The sequence below is a fragment of the Orcinus orca genome, chromosome 5, assembly GCF_937001465.1.
Source record: "Orcinus orca chromosome 5, mOrcOrc1.1, whole genome shotgun sequence".
Taxonomy (NCBI): domain Eukaryota; kingdom Metazoa; phylum Chordata; class Mammalia; order Artiodactyla; family Delphinidae; genus Orcinus; species Orcinus orca.
Window position 1 is genome coordinate 111441508 of NC_064563.1, and position 25881 is coordinate 111467388.

The following is a 25881-nucleotide window of genomic DNA, read 5'->3' on the forward strand; positions in this document are numbered from 1 at the left end:
AAACTTTAATTCTTGATGCCCTATCCCTTGTACTTTCCACTTACACTATGCTGCCTCTGAAATAAGATTTAAATAGAGTTGAAATGAGATCATGTTTAAATCTAAAGTACAGCAGAGCTTATTTTAAACTTCCATCCAATTTTACTATAACATGTTTCTTATGTAGAATTTCCCCTATGGCCTATTATGATCTTTGGTTTTATTTTTTTCACATAATGCAGTTATAATGCCATGATTTTAGAAAAATTTCTGATATAAAGAATGCACACACAGACACACACACACACACCCTGAACTATATACTAGCAATGATAAAGAGCTAATATGGAGAATATATTAATACTTTGAAAACTGTTCTTATGGCATTTCAACAAAGAAATTCCCCTGCTCTATGTTCATTTATTGTTTTAAATGAGCAACAGCAGCGTTGTGCTTTATTTCAAGTCTATGGCAATAAACACAATTACAAATGTCCTCAAATAACAAATGGTCTATAATCAAATGTGGGACATGATGTGTCTAAAAAAAAGGACTTAAAGAACTTTACTACATAATAAGTAATCTTAAGTAGGTATGTTTTAAATATAAGTGTTAATTTGGTTTCTGTTCACTATAGGAAGTCACTCAAAAAGTAAAGTCTTTTATTTAAAAAAATAAATCAAGAGCATCATATTCATTCATGTTAGAACTTTTACTGAATAGCTGTGTGCCAGATAATATTCCAAAAGTAGAAGATAAAAACCGTAAACAATATCCTTGCACTCACAGAGCTTAGGGTCTACAGAGAAAAGGCAGAAAATATGAACAAGTTAGTAAAACAACAAGATAATTTCTGACAATGATGCTAATGTCTTAGATAATATCAGGGGACTACTTTAGGTTACTAGTACATTTAGATTAATTTCTTGATGTTTACATTAGCCAATATAACTATTTTATTTCTAAATGTCACATTTCTCTAATTTACAATATATTTTTAAGTGAAATGAGAAGACAAACTTTTTGTAATGCCTTAATTCTCTTTTAAAAGTTTTTATTTATTTTTAGACTTTTGGATAAAGAAGATGGCTCCCTAAAATGTCAAGTTCTCAATAATTTTCAAAAATTTAGTTTCAAACAAGCAATGTTCCCTTTGAAGCACCTGCTGATTGACACATTAGGAATTAAATGCAGAGGCTGTCTTTGTAAGTTTTGTTTTGTTTTATTTTGTTTTGAAGTCACTCTCTCATGAAACAAACCAATGATTAAACCATTGGTCTGTTTTTAGGAGCTGTTCTGCTGTGGTGTTTTTCCCAGTTTTACAACTGAACATATGTAGCCAATAATAAGATGCTGTAAGCAGCTAGGGTAGGTGTTGCCAGAGAAAGAGAACCAGGCATGGCTTTCTGGACATAGGAGAAGCCATTTTTCCCCTAAACCATTTTGTGATCTAAGCCTGGACGCTAATGCTTGTCCTTGAACAGGTCTCAGTAATTAATGATCTTAAGGGTACAAAAGAATGCAGGAACAAACTACTGTTATCAGGAACAGAAGTAACAACAGCAAAGATAATGTATCAGTTGTAAAGACTCCCAGTTTCGTTTGGTAAGATTAGCCTGAAACACTCAACCATCAGATCAACTAGAACCTAAGGGATGATGATGTTGACATTTTCTGACACTCCTGACTTCAGTAAACTAAACTTGGACTCTACAGACCTTTGCCCCAATTCTATGCTTAATTCTCCTCTGCTCAAGCCCCTTCATGAATATGTATATACCCTTAGCCTAAAACTTCCCCAGTTTTGTTGTTGGGGAAACACTGCTTTGGGAAAGATCCCCAGTGTTTACCTTACTGCTGCAAGTAATAAAATCCTTTCTTCTCCTGATCTTTAGCTTGGTTGTGTCTTTTGGCTAGACACCCACCAAGAGGTGAACCCAGTTTTTCGGGTAACAATACTTTTTGAAAAGTTGACAATTTGTAAACTGCAAAGCCATAATATGAAGACCTTCTCCTGAGATTGACCTTCAATATACAATTACTTCCTAATTATTGTATTCCATCTCTTCCACTCACATTAATGCCAACATAGGAAGACTGGGTTCATCAAATTTTAAGACAAATTAGATCTTGACACAATCAAAGCCAACTAGGGGAGATATATTTAGAAATCTCTCTGTTTGTTAAGTTGTATATGAAAGTATATTAAGTTTATGATATAACATTTTCCCCAAGGGTTATCCATTGTGTTATTCTTGGTCATATGTGACTAATATTAATTACACTTATCTATAACAGCGTTAGAATTCTTCATTACTTGTGCTGTCTCACTACAATTAGGTTCTAGACATGCTGCACCAAAGATCATCCAAAATTCTTATTTAGTTATATGCTAACCTCCTTCACCATGAACAATGTCTCTAGCTATTGGGTCCACCAAAATTTGATTTGTTAACGTACACTGTAATTTTATATCAAGACTCATTTGGAGATTCTATTTTCTATCAGCCTAATAAGGAAAAATATACTTAAAGGTACAAAGATTTACATCCATCCTCTCCATGATACTGTTGCTTTTATTCTCTTAATTATCACCAGTCCCTTTACTGACTTTTTCACCTATTCTGCTATCTGACTCTGATTTCAAAGGAAATCCAGAAATCTCTTACTTATTGTTGTTTTCTTTCTTTAGTCTACTTTTTAAAGTGAAAAACACCTTTAGATCGATGAGATATAAATCTTTCATCATTGATAAAATATGGCAAGATGAAAAGGATCCTCATCAGAAGTTTCCAAAGGAGCATTTGGAAAAATGAAGCTCTTCCGAGAAAATGACATTCCATGTAATCTACTTGCTGCCACTGATTACTAACAGTCAATGCCTTATGCTATATTGCTTGATATTAATCTTCATCAAAAATAATTGTGAAGAAAGCCTCTTTTTATTCTAACACTAGGTCTCAAATAAATAACCAGAATAAATTATGAAAAAATCATGCATTATTTTTGGTGTTAATTCTGGAGCCTGAGTCCAAGAAGAAAGCATATTGCCAGAGATGCGTTTTAGTCTCTTCCCTTCCAATTTACTTCTAAAACAATAAGCAGTTACCTGAGTTACAATATAGGTTTTTGTATTTTTGACACTTAAGAAATGAAATAACCTGTACACTTTCTATATTCTGGGAGGAAAAATAATCTTAAAATATATTCACTTATAATTTAGATGTTTTTTCCACCAAATATCATGCTTTATTTAAAGTATGATGTATTTTAAAAAAACAGACTATCTATTATATAAAGGATTGGTCCTGATGACAGTGCCATTTAACTTTCCATAATATAAATCTGGCATTTACTATGTTAAAGTTGAGTATTTTTTTATTAGTACTGCTGTCAAAATGTCAACTTTCAAAAAGTAGAAATCATAAACACACTGCATATTTTTGAGCAAATCTATGAATACCTTTCATAATTTCTTTGTCTAATCCAAGCTTTACTTTCATAATGATAGTATCTAAAAGTTAGAAAGTATTTTTGCAATACAAAAAATTAACACCCAAAACACTGACTTTTGATCTAATCCCAAAGTGTTTATATTATTAGATTTCTTCACACTTTAAGGTTATGGCAATATAAAATGGGAGTTACCTAATCCTTCTTAGAAAATTTTTCATTTGATAGAAAATGAAGGCATTCTTGTTAATGAATAATCTCAATTCCCTTATGCAGTTTCCCCAATCTGAACTCTTATTTGACAAATGTTTAACCACTGGCATTCATCCTAATACTTGTGACTTCCATTTTATTCGAGACAAGACATGAGCACAGAAGTATAGCAGCACTTTCACTTAGGCTTATTAGCCTAGAAGATGTTCATCTCAGAGATTATCTCTCTGCATTGTAAAATGACATGCCACGGAAACATCCTGAAATTCCATATTGATTCTGTCTTCTAAAGATAAAAGATTTGGGAGATACCAGAAAACACAAAAAGTTTTCCGTATAACATTCACTTTTCTATTAAGGTAAAACTTAAATGTTTTATGACATAAATAGCTAGGAGGATTTATCCTATCAGAAAAAAGAAGGATATAGATTATTTTTGTCCCCATTCAAAATGATAGAACTACAATTCTACAAGAAAACACATGGGTAGAACTCTTGAAGTACTTCATCCTTATTTTATATCCAGATTTACATTAGAGAATAAATTGCATGATATACTCTTCTCCAAAGGTATTGAAAAATCATTAAGAAACAACTTACAAGATGATTTTTGATGGAAAAAACTGCAACCCTTTAAAATTTTCTCTTATCTGATTCTCTAAACCTAACGATATCTGAAAGAAGTCATAATTCTTACCAAGAAAATATACCCCAGAAATACCAGTGTACTAAATATACAGGGACAGTGGGGTAACTTTGTTTGTTGTTGTTTACTCTGAAATAGGTTTGCTATTTTATTTCGGACTATCAAGTACCACCAAGATCATTGGAACACACAATTAACGATATCTAGAAAAATGAAAAGATTACTGATGGCTTGATTGAGGTTACTTTTCTTATAAGGAAGTAAATTAAGCAAACAACTCCTTTTCAAGGGAAAGGTTTTCTTTTTTTCTTTGTTGAAAGGTTTAATTGAAATTTTTTTAGTATTTCAAATAATGTAAATAAGTTTTCCTTGAGCTTATGCATTTTGTGGCATTTTTATATTAAATCAACTCTGTACAAAAATTTTACCACTTTAAATTTTGATTAAATTAATAGTAAGTTGTTTGGCAAGTAAAAGAGCCAAAGCATTTAAAAACACATAATAACATAAATACCTGAAGATTTCAGAATTTTATACATTATCTTAAATGATGAAGAAATGAGACATTGTAAACTGTGACACTGCTTAGGAAGAAAATTTTTATCTGCTGTATGAAAATACTGCTGAAAATAAAGATGCAAGATCAACATAAATTTACTTGTTTAATAAAAATAATGCCACTATAAACAAAAACTGTATCTTACCGAATGCACCTATTATATGAAAGTGTTTTAATGAATTTAGAAAAGAACCAAAGAAGTCACTAAGACACAAAGATGACAGAACAGCACCACCTAGTTCCCTCTAGAAAAGTTTCCAATTACGTATGCATCTCTGACTTACTTTGGAAAACTGAGTATACTTTCAAAATAAATCATTTAGTATAAAACTACACTCTTGCAAATTATCACCTACAACAGAGCATTTACTGGAATTGCTTTAATTTTAAAGTTTCCTTTAAAATATAAAGAAAGCGAAATTAAAGATTACCGTTAGGCTGAGGTTTTCCTAGCTGTGCAATGTACTGTTGAGTGAAATCCAGATAAATAAGTCTCTAAATAGAGTAACTATGCATGCTAGACAACCACCATTATGATTTCTAGAGGATATATCAATTTTTTTATCTTATCTATTATAAGGTATATATCATCTACTCCAGGGATCACACTGGCCAATGAGGTATACTATTCAAAAATACCATATAATGTCTTAGAAATATGACATCATTTGCATATTGAGGTCATGAAAGTTAAATATTAAAGGAAGTAATATAAAGACGTCAAGAATATTTGCAGCCCGTTCATATGATATTGTATTTTTTCTCTAACATTTAAAATAATTGTATAAAAAATTCACTTTATTTAAAAAAAATTAATTGTATCCTCATCAATTTGCCAGTTTTGTTTACCAGTTGATTAATATTTCATATCATACTAATTAATATTTCAATCATATTCATAGAGATTCAGTAGGAGGAAATATTTCAGGAGCGACATTTAATCGGCACTATCAAAAGGCCATATTACAGAAGTACAGGTTTTAATCAGGCACGATGTACTGTAATATAAGCAAGGGATGGCATTTTAATATATATGACACAGTACAAGGAACACTGTTTCTAGATAGGACACTTTAAAAATGTTTTCCCTGAGGCATCAGCAGCTCTTTAAATGACTGTTGCTGGTAACATCAGAATTGCTCAAGCAGAACTTCAGCTCTAAAAAACTAAATATTGTTGCTTGTTACATAGATCCTTCTCACAGACCTCTTCTCCCCTACATTCCCTCTGCTGACCTGGTCATCTACAGTTCTGGCCCACTGAGCCTTTATGAAATTAAATGAATCATCCTCTTGAACAAATCAGTTAGAATAGAACAGGCTTGAATATTTCTGTTCACTTGTCAGCTTCTTTCAACTTGTATTAATAAAATAAAGAAAGAAACTGGCATCATACTGAGAATGTTTTCATGATAAACAACTGGAGGAAATGAGAGCCCTTTAGTCCAACCTTAAATAAAAATGTTAAAAGCCCAGTGAGGTTTATAATATTGTTGCTAAATCAGTGATTTCATATCCTCATTGATATATCCGCATTTTGTTGCTATGGAAAAGATATTAACATAAAAATAAAATATTTTTATTTCAGAGAAAAAAGAATTAAGGCATTGTAATATTTTGATTTGTTTATTCTGTATCTCAGTTACTAGAATGCGAGCTCCATAAGAGCAGAAACTATTTCCATCTTGTCTACTTGTATAACCAACATTTACAATGCTGCCTTCAAGTACATATTTCTTGAAAAAATGAATCAATAAATGAATAAGTTATGTTTAAGAAAATCAATGGCTATGAAAAATAAAATGATTGTAGAGATCTTTACATACACACATATTAAATGCATAGAAATACAAAGATGAAGTCAAAATTAAAACAATTCAATCCACTCCCTAATAAAAATGACTAACAGAGCAACAGTTTACTAATTTTCAAAATTGATCTATGGATGTAATTTCATTAGAAAAAACTGTACAACCCAAACTCAGGCTGATGGCTACAAAATTAATTTATAAAAGTCATTGACAGAGGGGAAAAAGTTCTGAAATTTATACAGACACATATCAGAATAACAATCACTTAACATGTGTAAAAATGTTAAATACTGAATAATGCATGAGTAGATATAAAAAATTAAATTTTAGTAAAAGGTATTTAAGGGCACACAGTTAATGTTATAGTGACTGTGTTATAAAAGATTTTTAGGTGGAAAGTTAAAAGAAAAACAGCATTTCTGCAGTTTGCTATCATCCATAAGATCCTTCTACAACATATTGCCAAAGAATGGATGTGGTTCCTATCTCTCAATTCACAGATGAAAAAACTAAGCTGCAAGAGAAGTAACTCACTCATATCTAAAATAGTGGCATAGCTTTGATGAGAACTTGGGTCCCTTGATTCCTACCATTACATCTTGATGCTGCAGGGCACTTCCAAAAATCAAAGTCTAAATTAGTTCAGTGGTATCTCCTCCCTCTATAGAATAGAGAACTCTCACTACAAAATAAAAGACATTCAGCAGGTCAGCCTCACTACCACTCCCACACTAACTGTATTTTGATATGGCAGCTCCTTGTATTCCACTCAAGGATCATGAGTATCTATTATTGCCTCTTCTTCTATCACCAAGTCACTCCCATTCTCCATCTGCGTACACCAAGATGATGTGAAGATCTCAGAAGGAAATATTTCTAATGCCTGAACATGTTTACTGCTACCTTATAGTAAGATCATTATTAAATGATAAAAAGATTATCAGTCTTCCCAACCTGTCCATACCCATCTGTCAAACATAGTTGTTGTATTATAAAATGTACTTTTATGCTGTCACATCCTTCAAAGATAATCTGTTCTGCTTTGTTGGTAGTCTGTATCTGTATAGTCAATAAAATTGGGTAAAGCAAAGCAAAAAGTTAAAGTAAACCTGACTTTAATGACCTCTATCAGACCTCTAAAAAACTATGAACTTATCTCTACCAATATCTTTAACTTAGCTATCCCACAGAAGTGAAAGGATATGGAGAATTGAAGTTCACAACACCATCAGTCTTACCTCACCCACAGCATTTCTATGTTATATATACATATATATATATATACACACATATATATGTATGAAGCAAGCCAGTGGACATGAAACTATCCTCTATAAATGTTTCTTGACCTTTAAAAATATATTCGTAAATATTATCAAACACACTTATTTTTTGTGCTAGTTACCATCAAATCTTTTTATAAAGACAATGCACTTAGTACAATATACTTTTGGTGAATATTATGGATGTTGTTCTTAATTTGGCCACTCTCAACAAGAATGTTGGTCTGAAATGCTTTAGCATTTAAAGTAATAGATAAAGGTACTTCCTTCTCATATCAAACTGAAAATTCAATTTCTGAGTGGGCCATTATGACAAAAATGTTGAGAAATATAAAGGTGTGATTCTTCCACACATTTCCAGTGTTTCACATACTATATGATTACACATAAAAAATTTTAAATATGTCACTTCTAACCATAGATTTATAGGATATCTCAATATAATGAATAAAATTCAGTAACATAATAAAATAACTTTTCATCAAAACAGTGATATAGTCAACAAAATTGATTCCCAAACTATCTTCCCTTTTTTTTCACTAGGCTCTGGAAAGTGGATCAGCTGGGGCTAAACAAAAGCCATGTTAAAGATGAGATTATTCTTACCTGGCTGTTGCATCATACTGACACTCACATCTTCACATAAAGCAAGATTTTCGGTACTAACAGAAGCTATGGGGGAATATAATTCTAATATTAACTTCATAAAGTGGCAATAACCCTCAGTAAATTGAGATAGTTTAATCTACTTTGAATATCTGTTAACTGAATGCGTATTTCTAACAGGCAGATGATACAGTGATTTGGCTTCAAGTAAATCTTAACTTAGCCTACTTAATAATATCCTTTCAAATGCCAAGAGTCATGAAACAGTCAAAAATCTGAAAGACAATGGGGAAATTATTTTTTTTAATTTGAAGAAAAACTATATAACTTTTAAGAAAAACTACATTTCTCTGGGACATTTTAGAAAAAGAATTCTTAAAACACTTTATGTGGAAATAGAGTCACTACAAATTGTAGAAAGTCTTTTCACTGTTGGAGTTCAGCTCCCAGTAACTATATTTAAATTCTCTTCAAAAAGCAGTTAATATTCCCATTCTACCTCCCACTGTCTTTCCAAATGCAAAAAGAAAACTAAATCAAATTCAACCATAGCAAACATGTGTCCTCAATTGTAGAAGTATGACTTAGCATTAAATATATATATATATATATTTTTTAGAATTTTCTGTAAAAGCCCTTTTAAATAAAACAAATGGAAACTCCCCGAGTTAAACTGAGAAGAATATACCCTGAATCTGTACTTCAAGGACTACTCAGAGCACCTCATCTCTACAGCTTGGCAATGACAAAAGCAGGTCAGTCCTCACTGATAATCTGGCAGATCAAGGTCAGTTTGTAATTCCTCTTTGTTTATACATTTATCCAGAAATACCAGCTACTCTAAATAGAACAGTAAGATGATTTGGCTTCATGTTTATCCAAAGTCATCATCAGGAATATTTTGGGGGCCAGGGATACATAAAGAAAGACAAAGGGTTACAATGCCCAGAGAAATCAGGGAGATTCAAAGCTATGAGACAAATGTTTTCAGGGCAAATTTGAACTGACTACCTTAACTGAAAGGAGTGATTCTACATTTTTTGTGAAGTATGTCATTATTTAGAATTATATTTCTTAGTATTCATTTTTGTCTTCTCCCTGTACTTTACATACAAATGAAAATTGATTGCAAACATTTATTCTATTCAGAATACTGTATTGGCATTTTGGCAATTATAAATACTTAAATATTATTTGGATCCAATTAAAGAGATGCGTCATGATTAAATGGATTGGAAGAGAACTAATCAATCAGTGGAATGAAAACATTAAAAAATAGACGTTCGATTAGGCAGTTGAAATAAAATGAAGACTAAGACCCTGCACTCTAGGGGCTTATAGTCCACTAGAGGAGACAGACAGATAAATACCTAACATTCAAAATGCTATAATAAAAATATATGTAGGGGTTATATAGATCATAACATAGGCAAAATAAAATGCTTAGTTCTCTCATAAACTAAGAAAACATAAATGCTTAAAATAATCAATAAAGGGCAGATGGCACTCTTTTGTCTACTAAAAAAACCACATCATATTCTGGTCAAAACTTCTCATAAAAAACTCTCACGGGTTCCTGGACATTAGCATTTTTTAGCTACCATTAATAATGATAAGGCTTGGAAAATCATTCAGTTGTGTAAAGTAATGAAACAAAAATTCGTTAAAAGTGTCAGTATATCAACTTATAAAATGCTTTTTACTGCAATAGTCATAAAAAAAGAAAGAACAGTTGTATTTACAAATTAAACTCAAATTTTTTGATGATATATAACCCAGGAATACAAGTAAGTCAAGGGGTACAATTAATATAAGTATACTCTCAAACTCATGTAATGTAGGAATATATCCTTTTTATAAATGGTGACATGTACTAAAATGAGCAAATTATTTGCAGCTATTCCTCCACAAATATAGTCTCTCTCTAAAAAAAAAAAAAAAGTGTTTCTTTCTCCCTCTCTTTCTCTCTCTCGTTCAATATTCCTATATATTTGCACAGTTGTCCACATTGCATCCAAATCAAAAACTCAAAATATGTCTTAAATTTGGCAATGTACTGACATTTAGCAGCCCATAAAGACTGCAGGCAATTAATACTCTCTAAAAATCTATAGCCTCAAATAATAACCAGCATAACTTCAAGATCCCACCATAGCAAAATGTGTTAATGGACTAGTTAAGGAATAGAGTATTGATTCAGGAACAATTTCTGATTCTTCTTTTTGTTTGGGAGAGTGAAAGGAACAATCCCTATTCAGGACAGGGGATACACATTTTCACTCATTATTTTATTTCATTCCCAGAGCAAAGAACTATTTAGAAATAACAGATACTGTATTCTGCATCACAATGGTGAATTTCATTCTGCCTTGGCAGGGTAACTAGTAAGTGTAGAATGTGAGTAACTGCTTGCTATACTGGAGTCATAGATATATAATTGCCTTCAGAAACATCCTTCTCTGAATACCACCTACACATTAATACATGACAGTGAACTTACAGCCAGACCCCTTGTTCTATCCACATGATCCCTGAAAAGGCTTTGAAATGAGGACACGTGCATAAATAAGGCACACTGAATATCACAGTACATGTAACAAACTAGAGTATTATGAATCCTTAGGGGAACCTCATAGAACTAATACATTTTCTAAAGAAAGCTGCACATGAGTAAAGAGAGCCTAAAATGCTAATTAGGTCCTCTCAGTGAAAGCTATAGAAAAGTTGATTCCTGAATCCTGAAGTTGGGCACAGAATGGAACATTTGTATACAGAAAGACTGAAGGGGGAAAAAAAAAAGAATTTGGCATAAAAGCCCTTCAATAGATGATTTACACAATTCTTGAGAAAATAAATGAAGCAAAATAAAAGGATAACAGTGGGAGAATTCCAAACCTCCTGAAAGGGTTAAGTAGGAGAAGTGATTTCCTATTAGAAAAGAGTTATGTAACAACAGAGGGAAATACACAGCCTAGCATATGCTAATTTAGTCAGCTTTGCCAGGCGTTTCTGTGTGTTTGGCTGGCTGACTCACATTCCTTCCCTCCTCTTTTTGCCATTTTTATTATGAGACTAAGAAGGTTGAACTCTCACGAAATGCAATGATAACAATAACAAAAACAACTAAATGCACACTGTACGTGTTTTATCCTTGCTAAAACACTGGGGTACAAGCCTTGGAAGTTCAAAGAAAAAACACCCAATCTGGACATATTCAGTACATAGGTTTAGCAAAACTCCCTTTAACTAAACTTCATCCCCCGTTAATTTCTTTTAATGGGTCCTTCAGGTGGGTAGAACGGTGTGGAGTTGGTGGATATTATATTGCTAGAGAATATAAAGGAAGCTGAGTTACTATTCAGATATCAGACCATAAAACAGATTGCAATAAAGGAATGACAAATCAGAAGCTTATTGTGCATTTGCTGTTCAATACAAATATTCTAATCATCTCTCATTTCAGCCTAAGTCTACTACTTAAAATTGAAAGCAGAGGACATATAAAGTATGAGAGGGAATGGAAGGTATAGATGTCAGGGACATTTTCTCCAGCAGGGATATAGGACAAGTTAATGTAAAATATGAATTTATTATGAAAGTAGAAACATATTTTATGCACCATAAATTTTAGGCTTTGATGTTTAAGTTAGCATTATGGGAGGCACTTGTATCTCTAAATGCAAACAATTTTAGCAAAGAAGCTAAAAAGATTTCTTTACAAGAACAAATTAATTGGTTTTATAAATTATACTGAATCAATATAACAGCTATACACTTAGCAGTTGGCAGCACGTCCTTGTCAGGAAAGGTGCTTTCTCACTGTGCTCCCAAAGATGACTTTAGATAGATAATGCACTGTCACTGTAAATAAGCCATCATCAAATCTATAAAATTATTAGGGGGGGTCAATTTAACCTATAAATGGACTTTTGTACGCTTATGTGAAATTATTTACACTATTTGATCACACTTAGCTTTAAGATTTTCTGTTCTTCAAAGCAAATGAATGCTTATTTTTGTGTTCTAAACATCCCTAATGACGTCAGTATCTAGCCCCCAGAATAACTGCTTAACTGTGACTAAACAGGGGCTTCCCCTTCAGCATTCAGATGGCTGAAAAATAATTTAAATATTCAAGTGAAAACTATTTGCTGACTCAGAAAGAGTTATCCCCAGTGTTGAATAATGACTGTCTTAATATTTACTTCAAAGACCTCTAAAATAGAATGTGAATAATTAATGGCTGGCTCTCTCCATGGCAGGTCTCCTTACAACCTCAGCCCTGTCTCTATTCAGGTAGCAGTAGGTTCTCATCACTCAGTTTTATAAGCACCAAAGAAGATCCAGAATAAATGCTGAGCTCTATTGCAAATTCAGAAACTGTAAACCTTGCGTGTATGTGTTTTTAAGTGGAAAAGTTAATCATTGCCGCAGCCTAAGAAAATGTATTCAAATAATACCTTTTTTAACCTTCATAAAAAGGGTAAAAGAAAATAATAAGTGCAAACAAAATAAACTTTTCCTTTTTCCTCACACTTCATCCCTGAGAGCCCCAAGCTCTAATTATGTACAAAATTATAAACACGTCCTTCAAACATCTTTACAGTTAAAAATAACTGTAAATTTTAGGCTTGTATGTGCATATATATAGATAAATGATTGAGGAATATTTCCTTTCTCAGTAATTACATCTTTGATTTGGGCATTAATATTTAACTCATACCTAATTAAGCAGAATATTTACTTTCCTAATTTTTATATATATTACATATTGCTAAGATAAAAATAATTTCATATCTGTTTAAAGAAACCTACTGAACACATAAACAGGACCAACTGGCCTCATTTCTAGAATAAAAATCAATATGCATAATATGTTCAATTACTTTGTTCTGTAGCAAATGGAATCAAAATAAAAAATGCTACATTAGTTACTGTTATCTGATAGGCTTCCATGATAGGTTGCCCATAAGGTCCACAACTCTTACATTTATTAAGGAACGTATTTGATGATTTTGCCTGTGGGATAAATAAAATTGTTCAGACAGAAAGGAAATATTCTCTACTAGTTTGATGTTAACACAAATTCCAATTTATGACACTAAATAAACTGTGTGAACAAACATTGAACAATTAATTCCTATTCCTTTTAAAACTACTGTATTCTCGCAAAACAGGAAGTGCTGTAATAAGGAAAAAATCAAGGGACTGAGTCCTTACTCACTAAAGGAAGAGAAGGATAACAGAGTATTTGCCAGCTCAACATTGATTAGGTCCAACACATGTAAATAACTGCATAAGAATCCTATTTTAACTTTGCTATTTATTTTCATTAAACTGACCCGTGGTCCTGATAGTTTGCAAGATAGTTGCAAGTTTGTACCATTCATTTGATGAAAATGTTGATACTTTTATTAGGATTTTTTTACTACATTAATCTCTAAGCAAAATATGTGTTCTCTTTTGCTTTGCCATGACCTCACATGATTAGAAATACTTTCTGAATTGTTTCTAGTTATGAAAAGCTGAAGGATGGTTCATGTCCACTACAAGCTATGAAATATGAAAAGACTTCCCATTTCACTCATGCCACATGACTGCTTTCCTGCGTGTTCGCCTGCGGCTGCAGAGCACATTAGGCCTGAGATGCCATTTGCAACATCACACAGCAGGGGGCTTCAGCTGCCACAGCTCTAGGTTAATCTTCACCCACCTCTTTACGCGAGGAATTTGCAGATGTCTTTTTTTGATACTACAGAACTGCACTCCAAAAATGCTTGACATTTTCAAATAAAATGTTGGCAATGAACTTGTCTTTTTAAATATTTTAGGTTAAATCAGTAAATTTAAGTCATGCCCCTCATTTTTTTTTTTTCATGAATTGAGTTTGTAATCTTATGCAAAATATTTGTGATTTTTAATTCTGGAAAAGAAAAAAAATGGGTAGGGAAACCTCATGTCAAAGAACAGCTGATCAAACTGTATTCATCTAAAGATGTATATCAACAGCTATTGCTATGATAATTTTTGATAGGAAAACAGTTTTCTAAACCAATACGACCTACAAAATGTTAAAGTTAACTCATATGTATTATTTAGCAAAGTAAGAGGGCTGATATATTATGAGGAGAAGGGACCATTTAACTCCATCATGACTAATTAGGACATACCTATTATTCAACTCAAAACTATTAGGCATTTACTAAACTGAGAATAAGAAGATTGCACAGATAAGTAAAGCTCAGGGCTTGCCCTCAGGAAGCTTAAGTTTAATAAAAACCAGGCAATAGAGCTGTTTTAAGAGGGTAAACAAACCTGTATCTGACAATTCCACAAGGGACTTCTGACTTCAGTTTGTGATTTCCACTTCCTTGATTTGTTATTTCCCTTCTCACTGCCTCCTCAACCTACTCAGCTAGCTGCCACACAATGGGGGATTTTGCCAAGGAAGTTTAATGAAGTCTATTAAAACAAGGAGTCTCTATCAATAAATCTCATAGAATGCATGTCAGCATGATCAAATAAAACAATAATATGAAACACCTATGTTATATTATTAATGTACCCCCAAATACTTCATAATAGATAAATTTTACTTGTCTTAACCATTTTTTACCCCATAGACCCTCTATTTTCAAAAGAAAATTGATTATCACTTGTTGTTGATTTCAGGCCACTTTAAAATGCATGCTTAGGATGTCTTCCAACATTTTTGCACATCCATTTGCTGTTTAAGTGATTTAAGTAAGTTTTTCTTTAAGAAAAATGACTATCTCACTATTTAAATGGGGGGCAAATATTTTTCACATATTTGATCTTCTGGTGGAAAAGGGAGGAAGAGGCCATCTCAGTTGATGCTTATCTTTGTCATATTATGTTCCCAGAATTCTACTAGCTGTAGAAATAGGGGAAAAGACAATGAAGTAAGCTTCCATATCTTGATACTAAATTAGTCTAGGAACTCCTCATATTTGCAGGGAGATTATCGTAATTACTGTCTGGTGTTTGCTGTTTAAGTCATAGTCATTGACTCTTGTGTACAAAGTCTACTTTTCAAAGTTTCAGCTGTTAATCAAAAAAAGGAAGGAGTGAGCTGTATCTTAGAAACTGCATTCAGCATAAGAAATGAGCTCAACATGGCTAAGGCTACTACATGTAGAGGGAAAAGAGTGGGAGAGACTTATTTTTAGGAAGTATTAAGTTGTCAATATTTTATTAAGTATATATAAATGTATTTTGCATTACAATGTGTTTTCTAAAAATGTAAGGGGAGGTGCATGACACACACTGAGGCAAGTAATATGTATGTTCAACAGACCTTTAACTTGAAGATCTTTCTAAGTATAACAAATTATTTACTAGAACGTCCGTCCCATAGCCACACACACACACAAAACCCCTAAAGCCCCAATATTAGTGTTGGGTATGTTTTTGTGTAAGGCTAACTCTAAAAAGGAAATAAAGTTCTCAACAAAATTAGAATCTATGCGTCTCTATTTTGTGGTTACATTTGCCCTTCCTTCCTTTTTGCCCTTTCTAGAATTGTTTGCTGTGCTAAACAAGACAGTCTCCATCTTTGCAGTGTCTCCTCAGGCATGGAAAAGGATACAGCTTCAGGGAGGGTCAGCAATTGAACTGGATCTACTCTGTAGCCAAGAAGAGGTCTTAGTTGCAGGTGGTAAGCTTTTATACTCCTCATTCTACAGAAATTCATTTCTTTAATGTGTCCCCTGCCCTTGCCCCAGGTTCTCCCTCTATGATGGAGGAAAATAAAAAAGGGTGCTGTATAGCTTAATACTGAATCAAATTTTATTACCTAAGTAGTCTACATTCCAAGTTATACTTTGGTCAGAAACGTTTATTTTCTATCTAACTATGCATTTCCTAAAGACCCAGTGAGGATGAAGTAGTAGATGTTGTAGAATAGAACTATTTAAGCCTTTTTTTAAAAACTCATTTTATCATTATCTTGAATCTCACCACTGGCTTATCACTCTACATATTAACAAGCCAAAAGATTGAGGTTGCTTCCCAGGAAAAGTAAAAAATTGTTGACAAGGTAAAACACAGTGAAACCACAGGGAAGATGTGTTCAAATGAGCCTTCTTGTCTAAAATAATGCGTACCACAAGAAATGGGATAATAATACAAAGGATAAATAAATTGATTAGTATGTCTTAAGTGAATATACCACTATAGTGTTGATAACGCTAATAATAAGAAGCTGCAGACTGCGTATAGTATTTGCCTAGTCATAACTACTAACAGGCAGAGCAGACTACCTCTGGCCAAAATCAGTTGCTCGCTAGTTCCCCCGCCACCCATCCTTCCCTGTGCATAGAAAGGAAAGACCTGCTAAGTATTTAATCTGTGTCCATGAAATAAAGCTTTCATTTTACAATCTAACCAAGCCCTAATAAAACAGTAGAGTAGTGGGAGAAACATAAACCTGGACCCTGAAGCAATGTTTTCAGCCAAGACCAAGACAGGAAGGCATGAGCAATTTGTTTGAGCAGGAACTGACAATATCAACAAAGTGTGATGTGTCTGTGGAGCAGTGTTTGATAAATGTGAGGCAGCCATAAACATGAGAAGACAGTCCAATGGGGCTTTGTGCCTCCTCCCGCTTCTAGTTTTTTTTTTTTTTTCTTTAAATCTTCTTCTCTCTTTTGGTGTATTAATATGCCCTGATCTAAGATGCTCAGAAGTACACATACATCCTTGAGCTGGTGCTCTTTCCCTGGTTGCTGTATAGGACACTTATTTATTTATTTATTTGGACCTGCTGCTGGTTGCAGTGGTACATTTTCTCTGGTATACTTTCCACCCCTCTTCCCCAGTCTGCTGTGAAAGGCAGCACTGTTTCAATACTTGGTTTACATACTTAATAAAAGAGGCCCATGCCCTTAATAAAAAAGAATGCAGCTGATGGAATCTCTCAGGGTAGAGAAAGAGTAAATCCTCCTTCAGGCTGAGAGAGAGAGAGAAAGAGGCACCAGCAGACAGTTATTTTGCAGTGCACTGAATAGACAATTCACAGGGAAATGTTGAAGGCAGAGAGGATGCGACCCCCAAGTGCAGTCCATTGCCCACATGCTCTATAATAAATAATCTTCTCGCACCAGCCCAGTAGTGTGTGCAGTGACGTGCCGGGGCCAGCATACACAGAATGGCAGGGAAAACACATCCAGTGGTGTCGAATTTTCATCGCAATCACCAAATTAACTGATTTCCCCACATCACACTCCCCTTACTCAGCGTGGCGTGTGCGGACACACACACAGACACATACACACACAGCAGAGCTGAGAAATGCAAGTTACTGAGAGGTGAAGTGGGGTCTCTAGGAGGATGTTTCAGGACGGATTAGAAACCTAAGTAATGTGTCAGCCACCGGATTACTTGTGTGAGGGTGGCGGTATAAGCGGTGGGAAATGGGACCAGGCGGCATAAGAAAGAAGAACAGGCTGTCTGCCTTCTCAGGGATTCTGGCACATGATATATCTAAAATTTACATCAAACATAAAATACACAAAGTTACCACAAAATATTCTAACACATATCTCTGCAAGTTCAGTTAGTTAATTCAGGAAAATTCTGTCCACTATCTCTTCTTTCACATTCATAAATATGCATTAAAAAATATATGGTCCCGGTCTACCGGAGGAGGCTAGGAGAGAGGATGCATTCCAAGAACTTGCTGAAAGATGGTTCATTGACCTCATTTAAATCCTCCAAAGGCCAATTGGGTTTTGCACGCCTGTGGTTCTATGTGTCTTACTTTCAGATTCCTTTTACCCAGGGACGAATAAATTTGATCAACTTATCTTTCCTACAAATACACAAATGATGACAGAGGGGATAGAGGTGGGCAAAGGTTTATCAAGAAATCAAGAGTCACGTAGCTTAAAAGATATCATATGGACCATAATTTCACATCCATCCTCCCTGTATCTCACACTCAAGCCACATCCCTACACCACTCTCTTCAAAGCAACAATCTTCCGCCTTACAGCCCCTGCCCACTCAGCCCTAGCATGCCGCCTCTGCCTCCACTACCACCCAAAGGGTGCTCTTCCTATGCACTCCTACTCCATTTATTTCATAATCACCATCGTCCTCCCATTCCACACAGCCCCCTCCTCTCTCCTTCAAAAGAGAGGGTCTGAGGAAAAGTGTACCCCAGTTCCCTAGCCAGTCTGCATCCAAAACCAGTAATTTGCATAATAACAGTGTTTTGTGCGGTTTCCCTCTGCTGCGGTCACAGGGGGTCCTACATTTCACGTGAAAGGATAATATTAATTACGGAAAAGAAGCGGCAGAGAGCGGATGGAGAGGTAGGGAATCTAAGCGAAAATCCCTTAGCAGTAAAGTAACTGCTAGGGTGCATATGTTTCTTGTCTTAAGAAAAAAAGAAAAAGAAAACCACACAGACTGAATAATAAAAAGTCAGTTTGTTGATAAAGTGGCTTTTGGTCTTTTAATTCTTCCCTTTCCCGGCCCTCTCTTTTTATTTCTTGGTTTATTTATGCATTCTTTCTTTTTCCGTTTACTCCTTTTTTTTTTTTCTTTTTCTTTTCGTTCTTCCTTCTCTCTCTCTCTTTTAACCTCAGACAGTCTCCTCTCTCTTCCTAGGTGAATGACATGTCTCACGACACATTCCCCCCGCCCCCTTCACCGGGGATGTTATTGCAATGCACACAGTGCTGCCGCTGCTGCTGTTCTCGCCGTCTCGGTAGCTCGCTCCCAGGCTCTCACACACTTTTTAAAGGCACACGGATATGATGATGGTGGGAGGAAAGGGAAAGAGAAAGACGACCCGAAAAGGGGGAGGTTAAAGAGGTGACAAGAGATGGAGAGGGTCGGTCAGGATTGTGATGTGGGAGGTGGCTGGTGGGGGTTGGTGGGAGCGTGTAATGTTCAGAGAAGGCACAAGTTGCCAGCCAAAAGGCGTGGGAGTGTGTGTGTGGGGGGTTGGTGCTGGCAATGATGGAGAGTGAGAGATGTAGGAAGCTCAGGTGAATGAAAAGGCGAAAGGTGCCCGTAAGGGGCTGACTGCCGAGAGAGCAGGGTTGAGACAGCGCTAGAGATTCGAGGGGCTGGAGCAAACTGCCACTGGCCCCTGCCGCACCGGGGTGTAGGGGGAGGGGGTGGAAATCGCCAGGGACTGGGGGACTGACTGTAAGGGGGAGAGTGGAAATATGGGGTGGAGTGAGGATGACGGGGAACGGGCATGAAGTTGATGCTCCCCGCGGCGGGGCGGGGATTACCTTGTAGCAGGAGCCCGCAGACACTGTAAAAGCGGAGAACGGCGCTGCGTTTCCAAATCATGGTCCCTTCTGTGGAGGGTTTGGAATGGAACGAGGGGGGCAAAGAGATGCTGGTGAGCGGAGCACCAGAGTGCGGGGCTCCGCCGGTGTCTTCCTCGCGGAGCCCTCTGGACCCAGGGTCCTCGCCGCTGCGGTGTTCGAACCCGCGGACGCTGATCAGCAGCAGCAGAAGCGGCAACGGCGAAGCACCCGCAGAATGGGGTTTCGGTGGGCAAAATAGTTTCTTCTCCTCCTCCTCCTGATGGTGGTGCAGCCGCGACAGTCCGTCTGCCAGGCACGGGTTCGGAGCTTGCCTTCCTCTCCGCGCGCGCAGCAAGTCCCAGCACCCGCCGGGGCTGTCCGAGCAGGTGGTGCAGGGATGCCGGGGTGTCGGAGAAGGGGCGGACGAGGGTTGCAAGGAGTGGGTAGGTCACGGACGGGAGAGGCGGGGAAGAGGGGGAGCAAGCAAGCAGCAGCCGCCGCTCGCGCTAGGGGTGTCTCGGGGTCCTGGGAGTGGAGGTGGAAGCTGTGCTAGAGGTGGAAGCGGCGCTAGAGGCGGTAGCGGCGGCAGCGGCGGCGGCTCCCGGATGCTTCGGCTGCAGCAGCAGCAGTGGCAGCGGTGGCGGCGGCGGCGGCGGCGGCGGCGGCGGCGGCGGCGGCGGCGGCGGCGGCAGCGGCGGCAGCTCTACAGAGCACCAGACACAAGGGCAAGCTCAGCGCGGTGGAGGCCCCGCCCCCACCCTGGCCAGGGACAGACACCGCCCCCCGGCCAATGGAAACACACCCGCCCACCAGGCCTGGCCAATGAGAGAAAGGGATGGGTGGAGACAGGCGCCGGGAAAAACAAACAGGCTTCTCAAGGACCCTTCGGGCAGGAAGAACTGAATCCCCCATTCACACACCCCCGGCTGTTCTCACCTCCTTAGAGAGTCTCGCCCTAACTTTCTGAGGAGACAGCACCTCCATTAATCAGTGCCTAGCCTTCGGGAAGGGTTTAGCCAATCGCCACCGCGAGGGGGCGGGGTTAGCCGTGTCCCCAGCAGGTTCTGGAACCCGTGGTGGCTGGGCCAGGTCTGGGTGCTAAGTTCTTGTGCGCAGTTGGACTCCTAGAGCAGATGGTGGCTGCACCTGCCCACTCACCAGCTGCAGTAGCATTCTCTGAAGCTCCCAGAAGCAAAAGGGAAAGATTGCAGAGGGCGTGGGAGAGGCTAAGTATAGGGAACACCTACCTGCCTACAAGAACTTGTGTGACGGAGGAAGAGTTAGGGGTGGAGGAAATTAATTTGTTGTTGCTGTTCTTGAGAATTTGACTTAATCTAGACGTAAATTTCAGTAGAGCTTAGCAGGTGACAGTATCACATCGGTCAGTACTGAGATCAGGTAGATCCAGGTTCAAATCCCATAGCTGTCACTTTTTGCTTCACAGTGTTTGATGATTTTACTTGAACGTTTAAATCTGAAGCCTCCTCAACTGCAAAATAGGGATAATAATAGTACTTAACTCTTGGAGTTGTAAGGATTAAGTGAGAATGCATACCTGTTAGTACAGGGCCAAGCAATGTGTAAATGCTTTATAAATGGCGGCTTTAAGCTGTTTAGTGGGATTCTTCTAATTCGGTATAGCAAGAAATCTTGGGCAATCCTCCATAAATGTCTTAACAGCAACCATAAGGAAGGGAGAAAAAGCATAACTGTGCTTTCTTCAAGGGCTTAACCAAAGGTGATCATGGAAAGAAATTCAGGAATCTGGAAAGAACCATCTCTATAAATCAGCACCCTGAATGTGCCCTTTAGAAGAGGAGATATAAATGAACAGGACATAAAATAATCAGAAGTTGTGTTTCCAAACGAGCTTAATTCCCAGGCTTTTCCCTATGACCAGTTTTTAATTGGACCAAATTAGCAGACGATGGACTAGTTCGGTAGTGTTAAATCAGTCACACCATAAATAAAGTCCATTTTGTTTGAGCGACTACACAATAGAAACCTGCAAGCAAGGAGACAGAGGGAAAGATGAGAGGCAGGATCAATACTGAGGCCCTTAGCTCTTTCTCATTTGTTGCTTACTTTGCCACAACCTTTTACAACTTCAACCCCTGCCTTTTAACTAATGACCCATTCATTTCTCTCTCCACCTTTCTCCCCAGGTTCTCAAAATTAAGAAGCCACATGTCCATAACAAAACTGCAAGAAAGAGGATATGTGAATACTCTTGTTATTGTAGCAGATAGTTGCCTACTGTGAGTTTTAGCTGTTAGGAATCTAAGTCCAAGGATACTGCTATCATTTAAACTATTGTGAGCATCAGAAGGTGAAATTCTAATCATTATTGACTCATGCTTAGGTTTTGTGTCAGGGAGTATAAATAAAAATGGAAATGCCAAAGAAGTTAGGGTTTCTTTATCGACACAGTAGTTAGGGTTCCTGGGTTCTAGTGCCAGCTGTATGACCTTGGGCATATACTTAACTTCCCTGACCCTCAATTTCCTCAACTATAGTATGAGGAAGCTGTATTTGATGACTTCTAAAGTCTCACTGAGCTAAAAAAAAAAAAAAAAAATTATTACTCTAAGATTGTTATGTTCAAGAAAATGCCCCAACTGAACATTTGAACATGAGTATCTCAACATTTGTGATCAATACTCAGAAGCAAGTTGTGTTTTTGTTCTTGTTGATAACTACCAGAGCAGTTAGGATTTCTATACTGAAATAGTCTATAGGTTTACAATGCTGTATGTGATCTCAGACCAGCATCACCACCATCACCTGGGAACTTGTTAGAACTGCAGAATTTCAGGCCCTGCCCCATACCTACAGAGTAAGATTAAAGATTCCAGGGTGATTTATATGTACACCAAGATTGAGAAGTTCTAGTTTTTAACAGTGCTTTACTGCACTCTCAACCTCAGGGAGAATTTTGTGGGTGTTCTATGAAATGGAGGAGACTAAAAAGCCCTGAGGATTTTTGTTAAATTATTTTCAGGAAACCCAGGAGTCTCCCTGCCATCATAACACAAAAGTAACTCTTCTTGTAAACCATAGAACAAATTGAGTAATTTAATTAGATAGTTTAAGAATGGCTGCAAGTTTGATTGTGATGAGAGTCATAAACTTTAATGTGATTAAGAGCTCTCTTTAGCCCACACACCCAGGGGACTGGAAGTAAGTTTGCATTTATTTCAGTCCTGGGGGGGAAAAACACTCAAAACATTAGCTCTGGCCATTTGGATAAATAATGTTATCTTCAAGTACAAAGAATAGATAATGCTCTACTTTGTAAATAGTCTATTCTTAGATGCTATTAATCAATTAACTTAAAAAATATCAAATGCCCAATGGTTGTAAGATCTCTCAACGTTTTAAAATGAGGCGAGTCAATATGTTCTAGAGTTGTCATTGTATGAATAAATTCATTTCTAAACTTGAAACATTTCTTAGAATGCAATTAAATATCTTTAAATATCTTCATTTCATAGTTTTAAGGCTATCATTGTCTACATATATTATCAGTGTCTCAGTAAATGTATAAAGTGACCTCTTATGAACCATCAGGCAATGAATTAATTTTATAAATTGCCAAAAGATGGCATCTATCCATGAATCCCTATATGCAAGAGTCTAAAATATTAAACCTGTTTGGAATATTTTCTTTACTTTTTTTATCATTAAGACTTGTATTCTCCTTCTCTTCATGGTAAAATATTGTTCAATATTTCATATTTTAAAGTAAATTTTTTTTTTTTTTTTTTGCAGTACACGGGCCTCTCACCGCTGCGTCCCCTCCCGTTGTGGTGCACAGACTCCGGATGCACAGGCCCAGCGGCCATGGCCCACGGGTCCAGCCGCTCCGAGGCATGTGGGATCTTCCCAGACGGGGGCACGAACCCGTGTCCCCTGCATCGGCAGGTGGACTCTCAACCACTGCACCACTAGGGAAGCCCTGAAGTAAATTTTTAAATGAAGGTAAATTAATGTTTTAAATGTAAGTCATTCACTTAATACTCATTTTACAAGTTATATAAAGATAGCACATACTTTTTTCCTGCCTTGGGAATGATGGTTCTCTTTGCTTGTACTGTCCACAAAATAGGATGACAGCCTCATTCTCCTGCAGTAGTACCCTAGATATTATAGTTCTTTTAAGATACATTTCACAGAGGAGACCACAGTTAGTTTGTACTTTATGATTTTTTTCAACAATTTGAAATAATTGGTACTTATCATGAATGTGATGTTTATGCCTTTTTTATTCGACTAGGAGCAAAGTACTTTGTCAACAGTTTTAAGGTGATGGATGTGATAATTAACTAGATAGGGAAAATCTTTTCACAATATATACATATATTAAATCATCACTTTAAATATATTACAAATTTGTCAATTATACCTCAAAGCTGAAAAAGAAAATAACAATTTTAAAACCAGTTTTTTTTTTTTTTTTTTTTTTGGTACGCGGGCCTCTCACTGTTGTGGCCTCTCCCGTTGCGGAGCACAGGCTCCGGAAGCGCAGGCTCAGTGGCCATGGCTCACGGGCCCAGCTGCTCTGCGGCATGTGGGATCTTCCCGAACCGGGGCACGAACCCACGTCCCCTGCCTCAGCAGGCGGACTCTCAACCACTACGCCACCAGGGAAGCCCTAAAACCAGTTTTAATTGTGACAAAATTTTTGAAATATGAATGGGAAAATTATTGTGTCAATTTTTTCCAACTATGGATAAATTTAGTAGGATTTCACATGATTAATGGAAATATTTATATTTCTCTTTTAAAATATTAAATTTAAGTGAAATATCTAAACACTTGAAATATACAGTCATTATAGATACCCAGGACTAAAAATCTAAAAATCCATGCTAAACTGACTCTCATAGTAAATTGAGTCTTGCAGTAAATTGACCTAGAAAAAGAAATTTCATGGCCTGGTGAAAATGTAGACCACTGTGAAAAAAAATTGGCTTTACTGAGTACTGGAAGCATTGATTGTCATTCACCATGCTCACCAGTATATTAAATATGAGGTCAGCTGCCTGTGTTGCAGAGATGTTAAGAATCCTTGGGTTTGGTATATATTATATTTAGTATAATACATAGTATATAGTATTATTTATATATATGTGTGTGTGTATATATCATACATATGATAGTATATAGCAATATTAACTGCCTTTATATACATTTTTAACTTAGCATTTTGCTACTGCTTACAAAACATTCAATGTCCTTCAGAGTTATGACCTATTATTTTACCCCACCCCATCTCAAATACTTTATAGCTAGAATTTTAACTTATATTGATGATGGTATATAAATGTTGAAAAGAAATTCACAGACATTCAGAAATTTACAATCTCAATATTAGCTGTTTCTTCATTTTTACATGAATAAACCAAGTGGCAATATGACAAACATCTATACGTTATCTCATTTTAATATATGCAGTTACAATATATAGAGTAAAAATGACCTTGTGATGTTAGGTATTATAAATTCTATCTCTACAATGATTGAATCTAAATGATCTAAGATATGTGGCCATCACGCCTTCTTAAACTCGTCAAAGGGGATAATTCCTTTTCCTCCATTTCCCCGCAAACAAGCAAACATTCATCCTACTTTATATAAGATTGTATGATCCTAGAGTTTAATATTAGCTAATATGTAAAATAGTAGTTTAGAAATGACCAAAGGTAAGTGGAAATATTCTGGAGATAACGCCCAACTCGTGGACACTGATATTGAAAATGGGCTCTATTAAAAAACAAAACAAAATAAACAAAAACTCTCTGAAGAAAATGACATTATATTCATTCAAGACAATTTCATACCTGCCGTACTGTTTTTGTATGTGGAGTGTTTAATACTTGGAACACTCCTTTTCAAGATCAACGTGTAAGTCATTTCCTTACTTTACCAAGGAGTCTGCTCAAATGTACCATTCCCAGAGAGTCATTTACTGACTCTCCTCTGCTTCTCCACCCCCAATCCATCTAGTCACTCTTTATACATCTACCTTTTTTTTTATG

The 25881-nt window shown here is 36.4% G+C and overlaps 1 protein-coding gene across 3 annotated transcripts in view; it reads right to left on the bottom strand.

Annotated features, from left to right (window-relative positions):
- Positions 1–20515, bottom strand: part of CADM2 (cell adhesion molecule 2) — a 1068825-nt gene extending 1048310 nt beyond the window's left edge. For all 3 annotated transcript variants that reach the window (XM_004272650.3, XM_033433369.2, XM_033433368.2), the window contains exon 1: positions 19820–20515. In XM_004272650.3, the coding sequence (XP_004272698.1) occupies positions 19820–19880 (61 nt within the window). In that variant the 5' untranslated portion in view covers positions 19881–20515. The remainder of the gene's footprint in view (positions 1–19819) is intronic.
- Between the last annotated feature and the right edge of the window lie 5366 nt (positions 20516–25881).